The following is a 26,508-nucleotide window of genomic DNA, read 5'->3' as shown; positions in this document are numbered from 1 at the left end:
AAAGTGTCCAATATTAAAAGCAACTTGTCCAAAATTACATTCAAATTGTTCTCTACATATTTATTCAGTTTTAAATGTATTAAGACTAATTTTAGAAGAAGCAATGGCTATAAATTACTTCTCAAGGCATATATGCACCCTGTTCCAAATTAAGACCACTTCCCCTAAGCCTATTGTGAAGCTAAATTATGTAAGGCTCAGTTCTATTTAAAAATAGGAGGAAAAAGCTCAATTTCAAAGGTGCTCTACTTTCCCTATGGCAGGAAATCATCCAATATAAAAATCGTAAATATATGACATTAAGTTTAACATAATATTTACAAAATTGTATTTATATCATCAAAAATAAAACAGAAAAACAAAAGAAATTTACCTGAACTTCCAAAGCATGATAGGCTACGATAAGACCAAGAAGGATCACAGTCGATACGGATATTAATGTTTTTAATGCTGTTGAGTAAAATGTCGCCTGTAAGATAAAATACACCAAAAATCCATCAAATTAAATGAACGAACACTGAAAGTAATAAAAATAGGACAGTGAAAAGACTTCCATCAGACAAAGACCATTTTCACCATGAAAAGGAATCGAATGAGGAAACAAATTGCTACCCAAAAGAAGAAACTTTCGATAGAACAACAAATCATAAATCCCACGGAGAAAAATATGGATGTTATAGGAGAGATTAAATGAAAATGATTCAGTGATAGGAGAGATTGCCAAGTCTGTGTCATGTCGAAGAAAATAATAAGAAAGGAAAATTCCCATTCGAAAGGATATATTCCTGGCGTCACAAATAAATCCATTTCCCAGACAATTTCCATCCCTTTTTTTGGAACCACATACACTCTTCCATTGACTTGGAACAAACAGCATAAATTGTTCCAAAATATTATTCACAAAATAATGTGTGTTTGTTTGATCAGTCGCGTCGTTTCATAGAAACAATTCTAGGGCCAATATATGTGGCTAAAAGGTCGAGACAATTTTAAGAGGTCAACCCTCGGTGTCCTCGATATTTTATTTTCAACACAAAGGGATAGCCTTATAACCTAATTAGGGAAAATTAGCTTTAAAAGGCATAAAATTAATCAAAAGACACTCTACAGTAAAATTCAACTTAGATAACAAAACTATTTTCCCATCGAAATCTTATCAAATTTAAAAGTGGAAAATTTGTTCCAAATCCCAATTAGCAGTTATCATAAGAATGGAATTTATAATCATCTTTTCATTAATTGGCTTTTATCTTAGTTCATTAGATCAATGTAGAATTTAGAATTTTTTTCGTAGTGAATAATAAATAATTTTTTGTGGAAAAATATCTATTAGAGGACGTGAACAGATGTTATCTAATTAATGTGTTAACGGTCCTTTATATTTACATTCCCTACATCGAATCAATTTAAGGACCATTAATTTATATAGTGTAACTATTAAGGAAAAGAATTTATCACCCAATATTCCAATTAAGAAAGAAAATGAAGGAAAGTATTATCAAAATCGACGTAATGTCAATCTTCCGCGCATAACTTTATCAACAAAATTTGCAAAACTTTCAGCGAGGTGAAGAAAGAGCAACAAAATTTATTTCTACCTCTGTGGAGCTATTTTTCCGACGTCAGTGAAGAATTAAGATAACAAATATTTTGTTCCATTATTAGATAACAGTGATTTCAAACTCATGGACAAAATGACAAAAATTTGTAATTTTGCGTTACATTGGGTTCGCAGGAGTAATTGCGTATCGAAAGGATAAAAGGGTCTAGATAAATATGTAATAGCGACTAAATGTTTCAATGTGGGGACACTAGTGAAATTCTGTTAATATAAGCAAATATGGGTCCTGGTCTATATTCAGAAAAGCAAAATCCCGAAAGCCGAAGCCCGGAAACCCAAATTCTAAACGTCAAAATCCCGAATAGGACAAAATTTCGAAAGCCCAAGTCGCGAACGCAAAAATCTCGAAAACCAAAGTCTCGAAAAGCTAAAATCCTAAAAGCCAAAATTCCGAATTCTTAAGGATCATAGTTACTTCCACGACTGCGCTTGAACTTATTGATGGCAAAGGAAAATTTTCTGTGTTCTGGAAATTTATTCTATATACATCATCCTCCGCATAATTTCTTCCTTTTCAGGATTTTGGCCATTCGGGATTTTGGTTTTTGGGATTTTGCCGTTTGAGATTTTGGTTTTGGATTTTGGATTTTGTGTTTTAAGCTCGTCGGGATTTTCGTTTTTAGGGATTTTGGCCTTTAAAATTTTGTTTCTCAAGGATTTGGGTTTCCGGGATTTAGACCGGCACTGAAGCAAACATATAACGATTTCATTAAAGCTATCGTTACTGTTGCAACCAAGGGGCAATCATTGCGCGAAACCTGAATAAGCCTGGCTAGGTAACTGGAACCCCCCCAAAAAGCCTCTAAAAGAATTATGGGGAACACCTAGAAAGCCAGGGAATGCTTGAGATCCCTTGGTAGCAATTGACAACTCGCGAGGAATGCTTAGGAATCCAAGAGGGATAGTTAATACCCCTTGGAAACTGATAAGAAACTTACGGAAGCTTATGGAAAGCAGTACGGTTTTTCGAGGAATCGAAAACTCCAATCAGTTTGATTTCGAGTTTATTCGATATGATTGAAATTGAATCTTTATACTTAATCCTTTAATTTGATACTAGGAATTTTCTATTTTAATAATTTTTTATTCATTTTTATCTGCTTATTCCTATCAAGGATAGGACACCCAAATTAGCAGCCCTCTCCTGTTAATCCTCCGCCACTTCAGAAGAGTATACGGGGTCGGTCCCAAAACAACTCAAGGAAAGTTAGTGAATTTTGTTCAGCTACCTTGTCCTGGATCTGCTACAAAATCGCTTCGTCGTAAGGTCTTCGTAGTAGGTTTGCCAAACCTTACGTCAATCTTTTGCGAGCAAACTGTGAAACAGGGTTCAAAACAGGGGCATGACGTTTCCTATGTTTCCCATATGTTTCTAGAGTGCCGAAAAAACTTTGGAGTTTATTCGGTGTTTTCTGTCATTGTGGAATGAATTAGCCAAAAATACAAATACAAAATAAAAGTCAATTTAATATGGAATGGGTAACCGAAAACCCCACATTAGCAACCTACGTTGTTTCGGAGATATCTCATGAAATGTGTACAAAAACAGCGAAAAATGTACACTAAAACTGGTCGCATTTTTTAGAGCTATTGTCACCACCCTGCCTGGTTCAAATCTAAGGTCACAGGCCTTCTTATCCTGGAGACACGGTCTTTCTACACGGTTAGTAGAAAATCATTATTTTGTTTATAATTATGTTTAGCCGTCTCTCACCTTAAGTCGTAAGTGTGTCTAGGACATAATTCTTAAAAAAAATATAGTTATTAAGTCACAGGCAATTTTCTTATGAATAAAATGCACAAGGAAAAACACAAAATTAAGTATATGCAGTAGACGCTGTTTTACTATTTTACAATCATAAAAAAATTCTTTTATGAGGTTAAGGACTTACTAGAAAATAAACCAACCAGTCAGTTTTCCAAACCGCGGCAAACAACAAATAATACATAAAAATTATTTCTTTTCAAAACTTTGTTGAGAAACCTCTCTCCCTTGTTCAACGAACCACCCCATTGAGTTGTAAAAGTCGCAAACTACAATAAACCAAAGAAAATGTCAGTTCGAATATATAAGTTGTGAGTACAATGAATGAATATTTATTATGGCCGAATTAAAATTGAGTTTTTTCAGACTTTCGTCATTTACTTTGTCTGAACTGTTTTTTTTCTACAGTTATATGAAAGAAAAAACTAATTTAAGATGAAAAGCTCACCATGAAAAGGGATTGTCACTGTTTGAGAGGTTTGAGATGTAAGAAGAGAAGTGAATGAGATTTTCTAATTTTCCCTAGATTTTCTCCCTGAGTGCAAGGGAAGATCCCCGAATACAGAATGCTTCTTATTTTTCTGCAGAAAAGTGTCTCTCTTGTCGATGGGAGTGAATCAACGTGGAAAATGCTTGTGACAATAGTTTTACAATTTCATCTTCAACAAGCAATTTTCTGGTATTTGTGCCAGAGAAAAATTTCACACAAGAATTGTCTTGATGTAATTCACACAAGATTTCCACCCGTCTAGGTCTTATTTCTGTTTTATCTGACTTTATCCCCTTTTTGGAGCAATAGCACATAGGATCCTTACCACAAATATCGTCTCAGTGCCAAAATATTCATGAGATGGATAAAGGACTGAAGAGTAAGAAATAGAAAAATGAAGATATTACATGATTACAATCGAATTTACTTGAGTGATGTACACTAGACACTTTCACAGGAGAAGCATTCCCATTAAGGATTCACTTCTCACTTTAACTGAAAGTGAATTTGAAGGAGAATTTCCGAGACAGAACTGAAGTTGTGAGTGATAAGAATGGAGATTTATGGTGAATGTGATATTGGTGTCAGTTGTGGGGTCATGTATTTTAAACGATAGAGACGCCTAGTGAAATTTTATTTCTGTCAGAATTCACCTTTAAAAACTATTGCTCATTTCTTTTTCTTTTGTATATATTCTATAAATTTCCATTTGAATAGTGTAACATTTGTGTCTGACAGGGTTATTCTATTCAGAGAGCTTTTCAGACAAATGGAGCATTTCCCAAAATCCTCTTCTCAATGCTAAGCTTTACTCCAAATTCTACCAAATATTCAAATTGATTCTGGAAAAGTTTTACCACAAACTACACATATTCTGGCATCCAACAACATTCACACCCACTTTTGAAATTGATGTAAATGTAAATGCATTTGGCAATTGCACCAAAAATTTCATATAAAAGCTCATATGAAAGCTCTGATGTAGCCGAGATTTCAATTACAGTCCAGCGGTTAGAAAACCTAATCAAAATATGAATTTACTGCATTTTGCATTTTGGGTTGTCATTTGTAAATATACCTACATTATACAAAACAAAATATAATGAATTTTTCAATTTTTAACTTCCCAAAGGTGGACGATAGTATAAAAAGAGAAATTGCGGAGAAAAGCCTTGGATACACACGTTATATACTAATCTCAGAAAAATATGCAAAGCTCCATCAACTTGAAATTCATAGGGGAGTCATCAAGCTTGTGTATATGATCCGTGACATATTGTGGGCTGTTATGTGGTTCCACATGCTCAAAATGGGCAAGATGGAGGGGCTACTAGCTTGAGTGATAGTCAAGTGTGTGGAGAAAAAAAGGCCAAAAGAGCAAATGTAAATAGAAAATAGCCATATGGACAGATATATTCACTCGTCAGCCCTTCCTTAAAGCCTCTTCCTTCACATTTTTCAAATAGTCACAGACATAGAGAGACAAGCTTTCCAGCATAATCATTCATATTCAAGGGGTTTATGCTGTAAGCTCAAGCCTCTATGGAGGTTAGAGAACATATTTACGGCCGTAGATGCAAATTTTTGAATATTTGATATATCGTCGGTTACGTCTACCTCTGTCATATCTGCATTTGTTTTGTATCTGCATTCGGTGCAAGCTACAATACAGACGTCCCATTTTGCGTGAAATGCTGACACAAAGGAAATGTAGATACGACAGAGGTAGACGCAACCGACGGTATGTGTTCATTTTTCTTAAAATTACCTTTCATGTTTAAATTGTCTGACTAGATTTGTGGAGTGACAAAGCATTCCAGGTTTGTGAAATGCTCAAACTCATGACTTACACAGGCTTCAGACCTGAGGTTTAACTATGTGGCTTAACTGCTCTAATTTTTATCAATCAATTTTTTGGAAAAATTTAACTTGGGATTGGATCACTAAAGATAAGTGACATTTTTAGGCTCATAAAAAGCAATAAAAATGCTCAATATTTAGGATTTAATACCTTTGAAAACCGGGCGAAACCTCTAGCCTGAAGACCGTTTTAGACGTTAGGGGAAACTGGGGCACCACCAAACACGGGGTAGCACCAAACACTAATTTTCATTGTTAAACTATTTGGAGTATCTCAACCATTTTTTCAGTGGACAAGCATCTTTATAGTGCCTATACATGCCCAAAGGTCTTGTCTTCACACACAGAAAAATGAAAAATTCTTAAACAGAAACACCCAGGAATTTAATTTCAAATCCCATCGAATAAATGCCAATGTCCTAATTCTAAATCCTTTATCTTTTAGTTTTAGTTGCAATTTGCAAATCTGTAGACATTTTTTCATTTTCCAGCCAATGCTGAACTTAAGTTCCCGATCTCTTAATTTGAAAGAGCTAAGGATTCTAGCTCATTTCTTTCGCTCAGAGCTTCTAAACTTAAACGCCTCGGGGATTCACGTCCAATTTAAGTTCCCAGGATCTTATATATTCTTAAATTTAGAGTCATAATTTTTCTGTGTGCAGAAGTCGAATATCTGATTAAAAAATCGCAGTGTTTGGTGCTACCCCATGCTAGGTGGTGTCCCAGTTTTCCCTATATCTCACAAGCATTTTCGCATAATTTACCGTTTACCGGTTCCCAACCGATTTAAAGCGATTCCTAAATTACTCAAAAAAATCACCCAAAATAGCTTAGGAGTAATAAAATTGATATAGTCAAAGGCGGGATTTCGGTCTAATTTATGCTCTGCAATTTTACTTTATTATTGCCGACGTTTCGATCCTGGAAGGGATCTTCTTCAGGGCATCAAAGTATCAAGGAGAACAATTGTCAATTTCACATAAAACACTACTTCCTGATCTTGTACCTTTGAAGCTCTCTCACCCATCATCAGTTGAAGACTATATTGATACAATAAACGGTCGAAATCCATTAGAGTAATAAAATTGATTTTCTGATAAAAATTTGTTATCGGTTATGAACCGTATCGGAACCGAATGGAATCGATTCAGACTTATCAGAATTCCAAGGCCCTTCTGACGAGCCCAAATATGAAAGCATTCGGTTGAGAAATGCGCTGTCTAGAGCCTTTCAAACCTTTGACCGAGAAAAACCACTAGGACCGATTTAACGGTATTCAACGGTAGGACGAAATGTTCGCTTGGGTAATATCTAAAATATATAACTAAAAAAACATGATTTTGCTGGGGGGCAGAGCACCATTAACACGCTGAGGACCATGGTAATAGCCCTAGGGTCGACTTTTAGGGAGGTTTCCCGAAAATCTAGGTCTCTATCTTTAACAGTTTGGGCTCAAGATGTGGTAACGGCAGTACAGGCAAACAAACAGACAGACGGACAGGTGGACAAAGAGCGTCACGTTAAAACACTTCAAATTTAAGATTTCCAAAATACGACCTCTTAGGGATAAGAGGTCGAATAAGGGGCTCTCTCACTCAGTGTGAACCGTGAGCGGTGATCGACAAAATTGTGCCTATTTGGAGCTACAAATCGACAGATAGGCATTATTTTACTAAGAATTCAACACATCGGCACAATTTGGTTAGAAAGTAACAGATCGGCGCGTTCTTATCAAAAATCGTCAGATTTTAGCAAAGAATTTGCAGATTTAAATGTCAGTTCGCTCTTATGAAGCATAGCATTCATTTAAATTCGTGTAACATAATAGATTTTGTACTGACAATTCCAGTGGTAAATTTTAATGTACTGTACTAGAAACACTGATTTTCGAGACTTACTCGGTAGACCTGCAAGAGGTCGACAATATTCGTGCAAAATCGGAAAATCGGCACAATTTGCAGATTTGCCGTGAACCGTGAGCGGCATAATTATCTACCCCTCGGTTTTTCTTGAATGCTTCTGGTTTTTCGGACAAAGGCCTAGCATATTAATGCCTTTCATTGTTCCTGGACGTCCTTCTACAATAATCTTAACGGTTACTATTTAAAACTTCTGTGTAATTTCCCCTCCGCAAATGGACGAAAACGTCAGGCAGTATGAGTGGAAGAAAAAATCAGTGGTCATGTCTGTGGTACTCAGGGTCAGGGCAAAGGGAGCATTGTGCTGCGTGCTATGGGCTTAGGGGAGCGGATAATCAGTTACCTGGGGACAAATGTTACATTACGACACGGGAATATGCAGAGGAATATGCCCCATTTCAGACATTTGTACTAAACCGGATTTTTGGTTATATTTGCTCGTATCTCGCCAGGGATCTCTTCGTCAAAGAACTGATTAGCGTTCTCATCTACCTGTTCCATAATACGGGCTTCAGACCTAAGGCTTAGCCATCTGGCTTAAGTCCTCTAATTCCTTATCAGGCACGATATTTTAGGAAATTGTTATTTAGGATTACATATTAATTGCAAATGTTCCATTAGATTTTGAAAAATCAATAAAATTGCTTGTTATTTAGATTTTTGAGACCTTCAGGAACTGGGCTAAGCCTCCACTCTGAAGCCGGCATAAGATTCTCGAGCAGTTGATCATAGAGGTGATTTATATCGCTGAATTGGATTGAGATTTATTTGTCCCAAGATCGGATTTTGGGACAATTCAGCCTCAAACTAAGGGGAAATTTCATGGATATTGTTTACACGGTCGCATCAGATTGAGACTGAATTGTCCCAAAATAGAATTTTGGGACAATACAGTTTCAATCTAATGCGGTGGTATTAAGGGCTTCATAGAGACTGATTCGCGCCAATCAGCCGGTCAGAGTGATTTCTCAGCACCGATCAGTCGATCTGTCACTCCCGGTACACTCGCTGATCATCCTTCATCCCCTGTGTTTACATTCGTAAATGAATGCTCTTAGCATCTAATCAACTAATCTAAGGTGAATTTTAAGAAATGTAAGAAGTAGGGGAAACTGGGGCACCACCAAACACGGGGTACCACCAAACACTAATTTTTATTTCTAAACTACTGGGACTATCTTGACCATTTCTTCAGTGGACAAGCATCCCTATAGTGCCTATAAATTCCTATAGGTCTTATCCTCTGAAGTCGAATATCCGATTAAAAAATCGCAGTGTTTGGTGGTGCCCCAGTTTCCCCTAGTCATATTAACTCATATGCCCAACTGAAAATTCCTAAAAATCCACCTGTTATTAAATTATGTAGATAGCTTAAATTAGTTTATGAAGCATAGGTCTCCAGAAAGCTTTATTTTGCAAAATTTAAAGTTTAGTATCTAGCCTTCAATAAATCTCTCTCATTGAAAATACTTCTTAACTCTGTAAATTCACCACTTCACATCCAATTTTTGGTCCTTCGAGCAAGTTGGTACTAAGAGAAAGATTATTCTTTTTAAAACGGTGGCTAAAAGATATTCCTATTTGGGTAATATCTTGTGCCCGAATGAAGATATTTGATATTTTTTTGAATTACAAAATTCTTTGCATTACATCTATCCTAATATATTCACCCCATACACCCCTTGCTGCCTTATAAGTCTGTGAAATTTCCATTTCAAAATGTTACATTCATATCATATTGCCTCGAAATAGAAAGGCTCTGCCAAAGATGGCAAGGAAAGAGGAAAACTATAAAGTTGAGGAAAATTTTTATGGGTAGATGTATAAAAAAAGAAACTGATAGAATTGAGAGGATGGAAGAATAATAAAACAGAAACAGAATCAATTGAGAAAGGGGTGGTTTCTTCTCTTTCTTGTTCTTTTTTTTTCCTTCACTCCCCGTAAAAAAATCAATATTCTACTATTATAGTTTCGGTTCAAGGCTGAGAAAGTGATGTCCTTAAATCGATTATTGGTTATATCCGAGTGCACCTTTTTACGGTAAATCGTTTGTCCCATTTGGTAGTGGAGATAGTAAACTGAAAAATTTAAATTTCCTCACACGCATACCCCTCGGATTAACGTTCAATTTTGCTGATGAAGAAACAAGAGATTGGGGGATACATGGATGGTATGGTAGGTACTTACTTTTGTGTATATGCCAGCACTACTCAATTCATTTTCGATCACCATCACGATAATGCCAAACATGCCCATCACTAGAGCATAGTCACTGATTCGTTTCCTCTTCTCGAAGAGTGCTTTCCGCCGTCCCAAACGATATCCAACATTTGGTTTGTGCTTTTGTGTTCCCGTACCAGAAGTCACACTAGACCCTTTAATTAAGCCGCCACCTAGGCCTCGCTCCTCCATGTACCTGCAAAATATACACATAAACATTCCCTTCTGTACACAATCTCAACTGTCACTCAGGGATATTAATGGATATATCCCAGGAATCATGCTTCTGCACATTGAACTTAATACAGGACATTATCCAATTTCTCTATTCAACAACACGTTATACGTTAACATATAAGACAGTTTCATTCATGACTTCATTTCTGCAATCTTAATTGTTTGGTGTGAGAAGTCAAATGAAAATTATCACTTCTTTTCACAATGAATCAAATTATACATAGATATAAACACGAAATTTAAAGAATGTTGCTTTAATAAAACACCTAACGTACTAAAATTTTATCATTAATTAAATGCAAATGAGTATAAATAGTGCTAGTAGTACACTTTTATAAATGTCATCTCAAGACAGGAATTAAAACAAGAATATAAAGTGTTCAAATTTCTTTCAGTTTATAGTTCTCCTGGGAAATTTCTGAGAAATTTTAATTTCCTTAAAAAAACGCTTTAACAAGATCATCAGTGTTGTTATATATTTTTTGAATAAAAAATGCAACAGAAAGACAGAAAGAAAAACACTAGTGAAATTTTTAGTGAAAGTTTAGAAATTGGAAATCTTATTCATATTCATTGAATTTTTTTATTTCTTCGATAAGATTAAGTCTGCAATTTCTCTTAATAAATTTGCATTTCATATTTTTTTTCGAAATTTTGTTGTTGATAAACTTGTATTTTTACTTATTAATAACCTAATGGAGTTTGATAAAAAAAACTGCATAGAAATGGTCAGGTTTAGAGAAAAAACGAGGTTTAAAAGAAGTTTTATCGGTTTTTTTTTGTTCAATATGAACAAACTTTTTAACTAAAAGCGTGAGAATTAAAATTGAAAATGGGTTATAGCGCCTCTAGCGGAAGATTTCTCTCAGCAGGGGCGCTAGGTAATTGGAGGAAAACATTGTCGCTTGCCACTGTGAGAAAATTCACGACAATTTGTTTTCTGTCATTTAAGGAAATGGGAAATATAGTGTGTAAATTGATAAAAATATTGAAACTACAGGAGGTCCGGGATTATGCACATTTTTCGGACTGTAGAAAATTGCGTGAAATAATTTTATGCACCCGGAAAATTTCGACCGCTCAGAATAAGAAACGAACAACTCGCAGTAGGCAAATTTTACAGGAGAGCGATTTGAAGCCGAGATTTTACATGCAGAGCATAGGATTTTTGAGATTTAAAATCTCTATGACTTTGAAAATAATTATCTTTCAAGTATAATATTCACAGGGAAGGTTGAAGTTATAAAGAACTATCCATAAATCGAACAAAACGATTTTTGTAAAAACCCGAGTTGTGCGACTTATATTTTTACTGGTCGATTTGTAAACGCACCAGGAGTTTTCTTTCAAATAAACTACAGGAACACTCCAATATATCGTCGGTTGGATAATCAATTGTGCTAACTGCAGTCGATTTGTGTCTGCAGTCGTTGTAAACGATGCTTCAAATGCAGTTAGGACAGTGGCTTATCCAACAGATACCGACAATATGCAAAACATTTGTGACGCCAGTTTTTCGGACAATTTTCTGCATTAACTGTTCATAGTTAAATAGCGTAAAGGTGCCAAATTTCGGCCAGCTTTGAATTTCAGCCACTGTGAGTGTAACTTCGGCCAAGTAACTCATAAATTAATTGATATTAAATATTTAATCTTAGAATAGTCAATGAATTTTTCCCTATAAGTATTTATTCTTTTTAGAATGTACACTCAGTCCCGGCATTACGCACTTCGGGATTATGCACCTGACGGAATTATGCATATACAATTTTGAAAGTTTGCATACCATTGGGAGTCAATTTATGAAATTATTTTTGAAATAGCCTGAATGTATATTATGTTGCGACGCGGGAAATTTGAAAACACTGTATTTCGTTTTCAGAACAAAACTTTAATTCTTTTTAGTGAGGTAAAATTTTAAATATTCTAACCATTTATTGAAGAACTCTTACCATAAAATATTGTTTGTGAATGCATTTCTATTAAGCAGTTGAATCTCTTTGTTTTGACTACTCCGCGCGAAATTCGGTCTACGGCCGATTTATTCAAAAGAAAACCCCTGCGGGTATGCAAATTTTCTCGATGCGTAACGCCATTACGCGCGTTTTCTTCGGTTTCGAAAATGTGTATAATCCCGGAACTGAGTGTAGTAACACAGAGATCGTTAAATTCTAGGTATAATTTGAATTAAAATTATGATGTAAGCTTGGAAAAAGTCTTACAAAAAATGTGATAAGTATCGCTTGTATTTCTAGCGGTTTAGTGGTTTGTGGTGAAGTACAAATGATGTTCCTTCAATGTTTTTTTGTAAAATTAATTAGAGTTCATTAAATTCCGAGTGAAATTTTGCTGCTGGATCATGTATTTCGTGCAAAAAAATAAACTTTTTTTGAGCTTCTCTCCAGTGAGATAAAGTTTACTATTTCGGCCATATCTTTTGCTCTCCCAAGAATCTTAGTTATTTCATTGTTTTCAGTTTATAAGTTGTAGGACGCTCAAAGAAATAAAAAAGCATCGCTTCTATGAAAACGAAAAAAATATGTTGAAAGGGCCTTGAATGAGCTCAGGAATGGCAAGTCGCTATAGAAATCTGAGGGCAAATTTTGGATGCCAATATCAACTCTTCATGTTTCAGAATAATGTAAGGAAGATCTCATGCTTACTTGTCATATAAATATTATATATATTAAATTAAATACTAAACTCGATCCGTATAACGTTTTCAAATTTTCTATCCGTTGTTTCTCACAAAATGGTCACACATAAGGTGGCCGGAATTCCACTCAAATTGGCCGGAATACTACTCAAGGCAATATGTATTTTATTTAATAATTTTTAAAAATTTTAGGAATTGTTTTAAAGAAAACAAAGATGAAAACTATTTTTCAAGGTTGCAACCAACACTCTTGAAGAAGAACTTGTACGAAGCTTGAATCGTCCGAAGGTAGCCCGCTTTCCTCCAATATTTTAGTGCTCGAACTCCACTAAAAAGACACTAGAGAGCGGATTTATCAAGGGAATGGGGTCATGTTTGGGCTCTTTGGAAATGTCTTAGAAATTTCCTATAAAACTGAACCGGTTCCAATCGGTTTTGAATTTGTAATGAACCGCACTCAGTCTGTCAAGTGGTAGAGCACTAGCTATATGATTCAAGTGTCCCGGGTTCGAATCCCCTTTAGGTCACCAGGAATTTTTCTGGCGTTAAAGGTGTTCGAATTCCATCCAGTGATCTTCACTGCACTTGATTCCACGGGGCATGGGACTGACAACCCCATCCCTGTATTAGAAAAAATAATAATAATGGATGTCCCGAACTCCCCTTGTGGGAAGGCCTAGTTCCTCTATGAAACCTTGTGCCACCATTATTATAATGAAACGGTTCACAACCGATAAATAATTTTTATACCAAATTCAATTAAATTACTCCTGAGATGTATTTTGGGAAATATTTTGAGTGATTTACAAGTCGGTTCAAATGTTCAAATCGATTGTGAACCGGTTATTTACCGATAAGTAATTTTTGAACAAATATAATAATTATTGCTCTTCAAACTCTTTTGTGGAATCTATTGAGTGATTTATGAATCGATTCGAATCGGTTGAGTACCGGTAAACGGTATGCGAAAGTACTTTTGAGGTATAGCATCTAATTTAATACAAATTGAATTCTTTTCTTACTTCTTTTTAAGGAGTGTTGCTTGAAATCTTGCAAAGAGTTTATCGTATTTGTTTTCTCTAAAATCATTCTCAATACATTTTAAAGTGAATAAAAATATAGACACAGCTTCGAGTAATATTTCGGCCACCTTGATTCTTAGAGTTCCTTGCTCTTTCGGAATTCTTTCAGAAGTCTTTTTCATATCATTTCGTTCTTCGAAGCGACATTTCTTGTTTTTTTGAGTTGTGTAATTTCTGGAGTATACGAGAGCTTAAAATTGATGGAAATTTGAGGAACAAAAGACGTGGCCGAAATTGCAAGCTGTCCGAAATTTGATACAGCCACGCTACAATTATCAATTTTGAGTAGGGGAAACCGGGGCAGAATTAGCCTCGTATAGTATTAAATAGTGTGGTGTTACAGTTTTCCTAAGAAAGATTATTAAGAAAACTGCTATCCTTTCAGAGTAATTAACTCCCTGCCTATTCATTTAAATATTTATCAATCTAACAGAAAAATATTTTTCATAATTTATAGACAAACAAAAATATCATTTGCTAGCTAAATCTACCCCGGTCTCCCCTAACTAGAATTTATTGCAAGGGGTAACTCATAAGCAATCACATAGAGTGGTTCTGGGTCTCGGTACCTCGACAATGTAGGAGAAAGTGCCCATGCTTTGGACAGTCCCAAGCTTCATTGACAAAATTTTTCTTATGTTGCTGAATAAATGTGACACCGCATATATTTTAAAAAGCAAGACTATTTCCTTGGCTTTTAAAATGTGTATGCGATTTGCGATTAGTCACATTTATTAAAAAACATAGGAAAAATTTAGACATTTTGGAGCTTGGTACCGTGCAAAGCATGAGCACTTTCCCCTATATCGATTCCTTGAGTTCCCTGAAGAAAAAGTTCCCTGACTTCCCAGAAAAATGCCTGGGTTCTCTGAATTCTCTGTGAGTTTCCCATGAGTTCATTGAAAATGTAGGGATTCCCTAGGTTCCGCCTTGGATTCCTGACCAGATTGACCCGTGTTTCCCGTAATGAGTTACCCCTTGACATACACATACATCTTATTATAATAATAAATAAAATAGTAGATGAGAATGTAAAGATTCTCACCTTAATATTTATCATATTGCAAAAGAGAAAACTTTATGACAATTATTCTCAATTCATGCTATACAAGTTTTATGGCAAGTTTCTCCAAAGAGAAAAGAGCAACTTTTAGTATTCAAAGACAAAGTTTTAGCATTGATGAGGGATTCATGGGGAAACAAGGAGATGTGCAAAACTTACCTGGGGTATTCGGAATGAACTCCTACGAGTGCGATGCCGGCCTCTTCGTTGCATGCAGCCGTTACGGTTTCCCGATTTCCGGCACACGGTGTCTTCATGGAGCCTGGAATCGACAACGTGGACACAGGTTTCCGGAGCTGCAAGAAATTGGTGGTGGGCGGAAGAGAAAAGACAGAATGTCACAAAATATTTTCTATAAAATCACAACAAATGGCCAATTGATTTTCCCGCCCATTTTTTGAAATGATCCCAATCTTTGAGGGTGTGCTGATTTTTTTTTCTCAATACACCTCCTCTAAATCTTGGGATACATTTTTTTATTTTCCCTCCACGTGCATATGATGTGAAATTCGACCTCCGGGAAAATTACCCATAAATTCCCGGTAAGAATTCTCCATACTGACTTTTCGTATGAAGCATGGAGAATCCTTTCTTTTCGGCGTTGAATGTGCTTTTACTTCTCTTACCATTTGTGCCCCAATAATCTAACCCAAAGCTCCCGCTAGCAAAAAAAGCTCTATACCTTTTTTTTTGCTATATATGTGGCATTATTTATGAAAGCAAAACTAGTAATATGGTATAATACAACATCCAGCATTTGTACACAATTCTACAGAAAGATAGAAGTTCATTGTGTTATTGTGTGCAAAAATGTTGAGAGGCTCTCTGGAAGCTTTTCTCCTCTTAACTAAACTTTACATACGCTGTTTTGTATGTTAGTCTATTGTTTGGTGTTTTCTTGCATGCTTTTTGTGATTTTCGGAAGCAGAGGAAGTGAAATTTATTGTTTCATCTGCCCCTTCCTACCTTTTGGGGGAGAGCACAAAAAAAAACATAAACATTTCCCATTGCAATAGAACCATTCAGCTAACATCAAGCATTTTGGGAGGAAAAGCTCAATAAATAAGCAGTGTGGGAGATATTTTTGGTGAAGTATAAAAATGTATAGAGGAGGGGGGTGGCAAAAGTGTCAATGACTTTCTATTTATCGTCTTTTTCCACTCAGGATTCCTTTTTCTTAACACCCTCTTCCACAAATAACTCGATCATTTCTTTTTTCCCAGGGAGAAGTAAAGCTCCAGCGAAGCTTTCGTATTGAGGGAGGTCAATGGTTTTTTTTTTCGCCACTTCTCTTGATAAATTTCTCGAGAAAATCGCAAATATTTGCACAGAATATTCAGAAGCCACTTGAGAGTTAATCAAGCTCACAACAATTTAATTTTCTTTAGTACACAACAGCTTTTTTTATACATTGACACATAAGAAGGATATTTATGGAGTCGATATAGCAACTTTAGTTCAATCCTTATAAAATATAATTAATTATATTGATGTAGGATAAAATTGTCTCCCAGGAATATTAATTATTTCTGCAGAAGGAGATCTTGAATTGAATAATTTGTAAATTATACCTTGTTTTACTTTACCTATAATCTGTCTTAGTTTTGTCCAGGAAATGTGTGACTCAAGACTAGCTATCAAATTACCATTAGATAAGATTCATTAAAGGAACATGGAGAAAAATATTAAATGTTCGAGGCCAGAGAGTGTGTGAATGTGAAGCTTGAAAGCCTTCCCCTACTTGCAAATATATAAATATCTCCGTATAGGGTAAGTGTACCAAATTTCGGCCAGCTTGTAATTCCGGCCACTTTTTTGGATCCTCGAATTTCCATGAATTTTATCACTTCGACTAACGAGATGATGTGAAAAAGACATGGGAAGACTTCCGGAAGGGTAAAGAACTATGAGAATGAAGGTGGCCGAAATAGGCCACCAAAGCTATGCTTATATTTTTATTCATTTTAAAATTTATTAACACTAAACCTACCGAACGTTTTTGGTGGTTTTTCCTATCGTGGTCGGTTGAAAAATCGACCAATATACTGTTATATATTTATTATACAGTAGACTCTCGCAAATTCGGCTCTTTTAAGATCGGGCTACTTTTTAATTCGGGCAGCGGTTACATTTGAAAAAAGTTTATTGTCATTTTTCAAGTTTGATTATGATTATCAAATGAATCAAATATGCTCAAATTTGGCATGGTTTTCTTAGTTTTGATGTGATTTTGCATTATTGAGGGATTTTCATGCAATTTACGTTATATATGAGTGTGTAAACTCAATATCTATATGCACATGAATAAAAAATCGTTGCATTTCAAAAAGTTTGTCGCACAAATTTCTGTCTAATTCGGCTGACATTTCGGTCTCATATGCCCGAATTTGAGAGAGTCTACTGTATATTTTTAATTCATATTATATATATTATATATTTCGGTTGAATAACCGACCACGATGGGTAGGATACTCAACAAATTTTTCATGAACAAAACGAAAAAATTAAAATATAAATACTGAAAAATATATTACATGCATATTTTAAGAAATCCATAATGTTTAATAGCGACATTGTACCGTTTAAATATGTGTTAAGTTTAAAAAGTTTTTAAAACGGTCAATTTGACCGGTTTTGATCTTGGTTTTGGTAGGTTTAGTGTTAAGAATGATTTTACAGGACGATAAACTGTCTACAAGGTTCCAAGCAATACTCCTTAAGAAGAAGTAATAAAAAATCAATTTGCATTAAAAACATTACATTTTAAACTTTAGTTTTTGGCGCTTGCATGAAAATATGCTGAAATTTGGCACACTTACCCTATCCCAATTTCAACAAGATATATTTGAAACTTTTAACCATTTTTCAAAGCAGTTTGAATAGCGAGTTCTTAATTTATGTTTCACAAAATATATTATCTGATTTATATTTGCAAATTGATATTTAATACTAATTTAAAATTGCTAATTAAAAATTTCCATGAGAAGCGATAACGTATTTATTAAATTGTAGTATCCGACTATTACAAATTTCCGCAAACATAACCAAAAAAACAATAAAAAATTTAATAATCAGTTAAAAAATTCCTAGCGCAATTTCGAAGCTTTATAATCACATTGAATCAGTTTTGTATTATAAATGTATTAATGTTTATTCGAATTGGCTTATAGAAGCGTTGATAAGTTAAAAATAAATGCAACTGAACTGTGTGTGTATATTGTTTAACCCTCGAGCGGCCAACAAAAGCTCCAGAGGACATAGATAGCAAATGTTTAAAGAAAAAGGTAAAAATTAGTAAAAATTCATTCACATAGGGTAAGATGGGGTAATTTGGAATCATGTTTATTTGGAATTTTGGGATTTTCTTACTGTTTCAGATGCTAAAACAGGCAAAGAAAACAACGAAGAAGTACAAGATTTTACTTTCAAAAGTACAACTCTGTTATTTTACCTTTTGCCATTTAAAACTATTAAGAAATCTAACAGTTTCAAATTACACATGGTTCCAAATTACCCCACTTTACCCTAAATCCTCAAAGAATGTTAGGTTTTTTGTAATTTTCTATAAATAAACGTTTTTATTTCAATTTTTACGTTAATTGATACGATACTTTTTATACCGAAAGTAATTAGAAAATAAATTCTGGCTATTAATAGTCGGATATTGGATCGGTAAACTGGAATGCAATTTATTGTCAGTTTTTCAATTGTTGGCTTGTTGGAAACAATAAAAAAAAACAATGGAATTTTGAATAATTTAATAAAGTTTGAACCTTTATTCCGTTTTTATTTAAAAGTCCAATTATATAGATTTAGCAATAAACTAGTCTAGTGATAATTCTTAAAATTTAACACAGAAGGGACATGTTTTTAATAGAGTTATATCTGCAAATTATAAGTGAATCAATATTCCATTTCCAAATTCAGATCAAGATTCTAATTGATTATCGCTCTTTGTATTGATTGTATGTAATGGGTCTGGACAGTAAATCATTAAGGCCTTATTTATTAACATAAGATTTTGAATGTTTTAGAACATTGGTAATGAAAGTGTATTATGGCTGCTTTCAAAAGTATTATCAAGTTGATTCATTTTTGGTTCAAATCAACGACTCTGTATCTCCTTTCTTCTTATCTCGCGAATTACAAAATTGAATCAACGAGAAAGTTGTCTTCAGGGGACTCTACTCAGATGAATAAGATACCATGAATCGGGATAAAATTTGATTACATTTTTTTTGACAAAAAAAAACAAGATACTTTATTCTCATGAAGGTTAATGAACATTTTAAAGCAAGAATTGACGGAAACACTAGAGCTTTCTTGATTTTCGCAATTTTATTCTGTACGACGTTTCGAAGATGAATATCCTTTTCATCAGGTATCGAATTTTGTTGGGAAAATCACGTACAGACGGGAAATGGTTACACGTTTTTGGACTTGGATTACAGATTGCACTTTGAGGTTCACCATTCGACTGATCGACACAGAATGAATTTTGAATTCACTCCAATTGAACCTATATTACAAGTATAACCTTTATGAATTTGGGGCTACCTGTCCATTGAGGCTTTGTCCTATCTATCAAAAGATGTATATGTCCCATTTTCTGAATTTCCCAATCCCATTTTTCTATTTTGAGAACGAAATCTTGAACACCATTGTGAATAAGAAAAATTTGATAAAAACAGAATAGTTCAAATTCGTAATTAGGGGAGACCGGGTTACAATTAGCCAGGTGTAACAAAAAGAATTTTTATTAGAGGTACAGGTTCTTCACAGAAGGTCTAGAACATGTTAATGATAATACTCGACTTGGACGTCAAAAACCGATGAAAATATTGAAGCCATAAAGACATTTTTATGGAAAATTGCGGAATCGCTATTAAAGAAGTATTTGAGTTATTACACTGAGAAAAAAAGAGGGTGCGATTAACATTTTTTCCTCAGAAATTTAACACTTTTTAAGTGCAAAAATATATCAACATTTTTTAATGTTAATTTTACACCTTTTAAAGGGTAAAATTAACATGAAGAAGGGTACCTTTAACCCTTAATACACCTAAAAAGTGTAATATTTACATCGATTTTGGATCAATACTGCAGTGTAAAATAAACATTTCCGGAATGTTATTTTAACTTTTTCGGATTTCTCTCAGTGTAGCATATCAGCTCCACGCAATTCTTTTTGGATGTTTTGAGCATGAAACTTGTGCTAGAAAAGTTTGCTCGGAAAACTGAGCTACTTCATACATCCATGTTCGTGATTTTCTGGCCAAGAACAGGGCTTTAATCTTACCTCGTCTATGGCTTTTACTAGATTATGATCCCCAGAGACTTTTTCCTATTCGTAGAACTGAAAAGCTCCAGGAAGAGTGGCATTATAACACAATTAAGGAGATAAAGACCCCATTGCCGTAAGTGTTAGAAAATATATCAAGAAGTGCATATCAGAAGGACTTCAAGGAATAGCAAAAGCCTAAGCACAAGCGCATTGTATCTAAAAGGGTTTTCTTTGAAAGGAACAAAATAGATTTTGATGAATAAATAAGCATTTTTCGAGAAAAATAAAAATTCACTTTACTTTTTGAACACACCTCGTACATTTATATTTGTCAGAATTAATCAAAATTTGGATCTCAAGAGCACTGTAGTAGAAAATATATAAATTTTCACTTGAGACTTCGGGTAGATTTTCTAATAAGGCTTGTTAAATTGAGTTTGAACTAGATGATAAAAATATTAGTGAAAGTTACACATAGTAAAAATTTATTTACCGTTTTATTCCGATTTTCGTTGTAAATTTGCACAAAAATGTAGTTTTTGTGCACTTCTACAGGTTTGGTCTAAAATTTATGGAATTTTGCATAGAATCTCTATTAAATGTGCATAAATGTGTCATAAATTTCTAAATTTTCCGTCAGATTACACTAAATTTATATTACACATTATAAGATTGCATGTTTTCCTGAATGGAATTTTTATGTATACTACAATAAAATTTGTTGTAAAATGTGAAGTAACGATTATCATTGTAATTTATTTTTCTGTGTAGTTATTTATAGCTGGACAGCACTATATGTATTCTAAAACGTTTCCAGTGTTGAAATATGTAGTTTTTGTGTACTGGCTACCCATCTGGGTCATTTCTACAAATTATGTATAAAGCCTATGGATTTATACACAAAAGTTGTATTAAAATAAACATAAATGTCTCATAATTTGCTAGATAGTGCGGCAGATTACACAATTTACCATTACACAAAATTTAGATTACACATTTTTCTGACTTGTGTCTTTGTGTAGTTTTACTAGAATAATTGTGATGTAAAAGCAAACAAACGATTTTCATTAAAATTTATTATAGTGTGTAGTTACTTATTGCTTTATTAATTAAAGTATTTGCAATTTCGAATTTTGAATTATTTTACGCACCTTAACATTAACGTTAACGCACCTTAGAAAGGATGTAAAGACTTATGGCCTCTACACACTAGAGAAATTTGTGTCTTTATCAAAACAAATAGGCAACGCTTTTGTAGGAAAAACTCTATAATATGGATATAAGTTTACCTAGTGTGTATAGACTATTTATTTAACCCCAGAGGGCTAAATAATCTATTAATTTCTAGTAATTACTCTAAAAATAATTTTAAAGATAAATATGTTTTTTTTTCAACAATGACTAGAAAGACTCATTTTCACTAATGAATTAGAATTGAACAATATTCATATAGGGTAAGAGCTCATAATTTTGGACAGTCTGCTTAAGCATCGATGTTCCAAGTTTGAAGTGTGATGTTTTCGATATTAATTGAATGTTTTTGTTACTCTCTTTTCAGAAAGGTTATTTAGAAACTTGGCAAGGGTTTATTGTCTTTGATTTTACTAACATTAATCTTAATACGTTTAAAAATGAATTGATATGTTGAGGTGAATTTGACTCTTATTTTGGACAACTTGGTTATTAATTTGGACAACTTGGCTGTAAATCTGGACAGCTAACCCGCCTCAACAGGATGCCCATTTTTCTTCATTTCATAAACCAATCGTACCAAGTCCTCTTCCTGTTCATGTAAGAGAAACGTAGAATGTCGCAAGAAGCCCGGAAATTTTCCATATCATTCATTAAAGTGAGTTGGATTCGGTAATCCAAGTACGTGCGGATTTGCGCATTCCTTTTAAGGCTTTTCTCACTACATCTCTTTCGCAGAGATGATGCTCCTTTGTTTCCCCAGGCATTTGTCCAACCTAGTCATCACAAAAGTTAAAACTTCACGAAATTTCGTGAGAAAAACACCTGTCCAAAATAAGGAGTATCACCTCACTGGTGAATGCCTTAGGAAATTTCCCATTTTTCACAAGAAAAATCTAATTCACAAGGCAAATCTCACTTCAGGTCAAATTTACAAATCATCACAAACGTGAATCAACACAATATTCAGTAAGAATATTCAATAATATCACTCAAAAAAGGCGAAGAAACATTGTTTGTACTTCACCACAGCTAAATAAGAACTGAAGTAAACATGAAGTTCTGTCATATTTCTCGTAAGCAATTGCTCACACTGAATTTTCAACAAAGCAATTTCAACTCAAATCATATTTAAAATTTAACGTATTTAGTGCTAAAACCTTCCAAAAAGAAAAAATATTTAGATAGAATTCATTGTTCATCAAATATTGAAATAAAAATCCATAATTTTAATCAATTTATTTTTACCGTCCAATTTTATCATCAAAGTGTCCAAAATAAGAAACTGGTCGAAATTATGAGCTCTTACCCTATTCTTAAATTTAATACAATTATTTTTTCAGTTTAGAAGCGTTTTCTGATTGACTAGAGCTTGAAAGCATTTATAGCTTCAGTCAATAACAAAACGTGATGGACCTAAATATGTTATGGGCTCAATTATTCAATTTTATGTGGACAATGCTTTATTCATGGTGATATTAGCAAGCAGCCCCTCGATCAAAAATTTTATTAAACGTCTATCAATTTGTGTCAGTGAATTTCAACAATTGCTATTCAGCCAAAAATTTTGCATATAGTGCTAGACGTGCTAGTATCTATCTTGCTGGAAAAAATACCACTTCAGCGCCTTTTTTTCAAGTGAAAAGAGAATCACCTAAAAAAAAAGCTCAGGATATGCAATAAAATCAATGTAATGGAAATGTCTCTGGGATTGTGAAGTGATGGTAAAATGTGTAAATCGAGCTCAATGGCACTTTTTGGAGTATTTTGCCTCTCTTGTTGTTCGTGATTAATTTGCAGCAATTTTGTGTTGAGTCCCTTTTTCAGTTTTGTGTGTGAAAGTATCGTGAAATTTCTTTTTTTCGTTGTTGAGTGGTTTAAGAGTTGTAAAAAGGTCCTATTGACATGAAATATTGCATTGGGATTTTTGCTCTTTTTTTTCTATATATAGAAAAATGGGGGGAAGAACAAAAAAAATACGAAGAATATAGTGTATAGAGAGCTTTACAAATCAAAAATTCCATTAAGGAAAAGCTTTTGCTATTCTCACTCCACATGCTATATTTTTTTTCACCTCATTTACCACCAATACCGTTTGTCGTTCTTATACTAAGAGTGCCAGTAAATTTCTGTTATGCGAGCATTGAAGAGATATTAAGAAGAGAAGTTTAGTTAGCACTAATTTATTGCCATAACCGTAAATGGTATCGTAAAATTTTAATTATCAAGATTATCCAGAGTGTTGGTTTTTTGCTGCCACTGTCCTCAAGGCATCCCCTAAGATGGTAAAATTTTTTACAACATCATCTTAAATCTCTTCCCCATACAGGAATCTCCAATTACAGCATCATCTCACAGTGACTTTCTGCCAATCCCCATTGTACTCGTCTTTTTGCCTCATATTTCCCATCTCTTGAGGTCTCATCCTCCTTCATATCCTTCCTTCACATAGTATTTTTCCCATCGCTATGTGCATTCACTACAGAAAATGTATCTCATACAATTTTATATACAAAACTAGGGTGGTTTTAGTGCAAAAACTCCCACTCATACCCTATCTATGTGTCGTTTTTATGTAAAATTAATTTGAAGGTGCTCGCAGAGGCTAAGATATGTGCTTTTTATGCTCTATTGTCGCACCATATATCTCACTTTTACATCCCCTACCTTCCAACCTAATCACACATCCTCCCTGGCTTTACTATACGGTAAGGAGGAGGAATATATCTAGCTTAAGTTAGGGCTGCAGAGATAAGGCGCGCCACAGCAACGCTTGCAAATTAAACGCATAGCAGAGAAAAAGATTAAACCAGACACCTTGGAGAAGGTTATTCTTTCCATATAGAAGATTACTGAGAGAGATTATGGCTGATTTCGCGCGTAGATAGTTTTAATTGGATGTTAAGTTTTTTTTGGTGTTTAGTGCCGCGTAGAAAGATTTTCTGATTTACTAAAATGATTCATATTTTGTGGGAATTAATTGAGCTAAAATTAGAGATGATTAATATGAGATCATACACATGACACCCTTCAGCTTAGGGAGATTCTAGTAAAAGTTCTCCTGTGGATAGTCTAAACTTATTCATTGAAAATTGTTTTCAGAACGAATGATCTATTTTTAAAACCGAGTCACATTGGACAGTTAAATCCTAACCTTCACGACAAAAGCTTATCCATTTTTCTAAAATGGTTAACTGAAACCTTTGAATTGGATTACCTTTAAAAATTGACCTTTTTCTCTTAATTTTAAAAGGAATTAAGGCTTATCATAATGTAATTCAGCCGTACAATAGGTTTATGAAGCAATAGTAATAGCATAGTAAATAGCACCAGTTCCGTAGAATAGCCCTGAATACTCTTTAAAAATTGATGTTTTTTTATTTGTTTTTGACCTGGACTGGGTCAATTCTTGATCAATCCAAAATACAAGTGAGCCGATAATTTCACTTACAGAATCCCTACCCAGGGCGTTCCCACTAACCTCCCATCTGTCTGGTTATTACCAGAGCTAAACACCAAACGATTAGAGTTAAAGACTTGGGGTTTTCAGAAAAGCTGTGACAAGTAGAGCTCATATCATTAACTTGATTGCAGGTTAGCTGCAGGCACATTGTTCACTCTGTCTTCCAATTTTTTCTATTATCTTAATAGAATAATATTTCAGAATATATCATCGGCAGTCTCAATAAGAACACAATTTTGAGAATTAAGGGAAGAGCACCGGCGATCGGCAGTGTTCCTCGGATCGTCAAGTTATTGTCATAATATTGCACCAATTAAAATGAACTTTTAAAAATTATTAGCTACTTTTTACCATTTAATTCTTACAAGAATACAGTGCATTAGTGTATATTTAATTTATAAAGCCGATATTCCGTGAGACACCTGATTAAATTCGTGACGATCCGAGGTACAGAGTACACAGTAGCAATTACATCTATTTTTTATTATTTTATTGTAAAATTTAGAGTTCAAACGCACAGATATAGTTAAATAGATCACTAATATACCGATTAGCATACGCAAAAATACCAAATTGTATTTTGAGGCTTATATTTTCAATTAAATATCGAGCATGTCTCTCAACATTCCGATCCGGGGTACTTTTCCCTTATAGCAAAGAATTTTGAAAGTGATGATTATGATTCTGTCTTTAATCCTTTAAGGATAAAAAATCACTTTTTTTGACTTTTTAGAGCAAAATTTAATTTTATATAACCGTAGGAAAGAAAATTTTTTTGGGTCACTAGTCACTTATTCGTCCATAAAAAGTTAAGGGGTTATATGGTTTAAGAAGACTAAAAAAAAACAAGATATTTTATCTCTTGTCTGAAAAATAAAAATATATATTTAACTAAAGCTTTAAGCAGATAACATTTAAACTACATTTTTTTTTTAAATTTATTTGAAAATTTTAAAAATTCAGATATCGAGACCTGATTTTCAGACACCTTTTTGAATAAATGTTTTCTTCGATGCTGAACTCGGTTCTGGTTCAGACGGTTCATTGTCGATAGAGCTGCTGAAAAATATGCAGCTTTCGAGTTTCGAACGCAATACGTCACAGTCATAAAGATACTACCTATACCTATACCAACTGATTCCCTGTGTCTCTCATAATTTTTTGTATAGTATACTTCTAAAAATCTAAATTTCTTTTTTCGTCCTGAAAGGGTTAAGGGACTAGGTAATCTTGCATGAAAATACGAAAAATTCCGTTTTGTTTTATTTCCGATGAATCTACCCTAAGTAAACTTGTTCAAAGCAAAGTTATATGGGCTTCAGACCTAAGGCTTTGCCATACGGCTTAACTGCTTTAATTCCTTATCAATCACGATTTTTTGAAAAGATTTAACTTAGAATTCGATTATTAAAGATAATTAACCTATTAGGCTTTCAAGAAGCAATAAAATTACGCGCTATATAGGATTTGGAGATCTTCGAAAACTGGGCCAAACATCTAGTCTGAAAACCGCCTTAGTTTAAAAAGGTCCAAAAATTAGCTCCCTGCTGCTGAATATTTAAAAAAATTTTAAATGAAAATTCCAGAAAGGTTTGTTTGAATTTTGAACTTTTATATGCTTGAGAGCTTAAATTAAAAAGATTTTTTTTATTACGTT

General features: G+C 34.0%; 1 protein-coding gene across 1 annotated transcript in view; it reads right to left on the bottom strand.

The window, feature by feature from the left end:
* LOC129809660 (small conductance calcium-activated potassium channel protein) overlaps positions 1–26,508 on the bottom strand; it is a 236,796-nt gene that overhangs the window by 81,370 nt on the left and 128,918 nt on the right. The window contains exons 5-7 of the mRNA XM_055859676.1: positions 15,073–15,209; positions 9,843–10,071; positions 374–469 (exon numbers count right to left, since the gene is read on the bottom strand). Coding sequence (XP_055715651.1) covers positions 374–469; positions 9,843–10,071; positions 15,073–15,209 — 462 coding nt within the window. The remainder of the gene's footprint in view (positions 1–373; positions 470–9,842; positions 10,072–15,072; positions 15,210–26,508) is intronic.

Source organism: Phlebotomus papatasi, chromosome 1 (assembly GCF_024763615.1).
Source record: "Phlebotomus papatasi isolate M1 chromosome 1, Ppap_2.1, whole genome shotgun sequence".
In the NCBI taxonomy this organism is placed as follows: domain Eukaryota; kingdom Metazoa; phylum Arthropoda; class Insecta; order Diptera; family Psychodidae; genus Phlebotomus; species Phlebotomus papatasi.
Note: the sequence above shows the minus strand (reverse complement) of the source record. Positions and strands in the feature narration are given on the sequence as shown.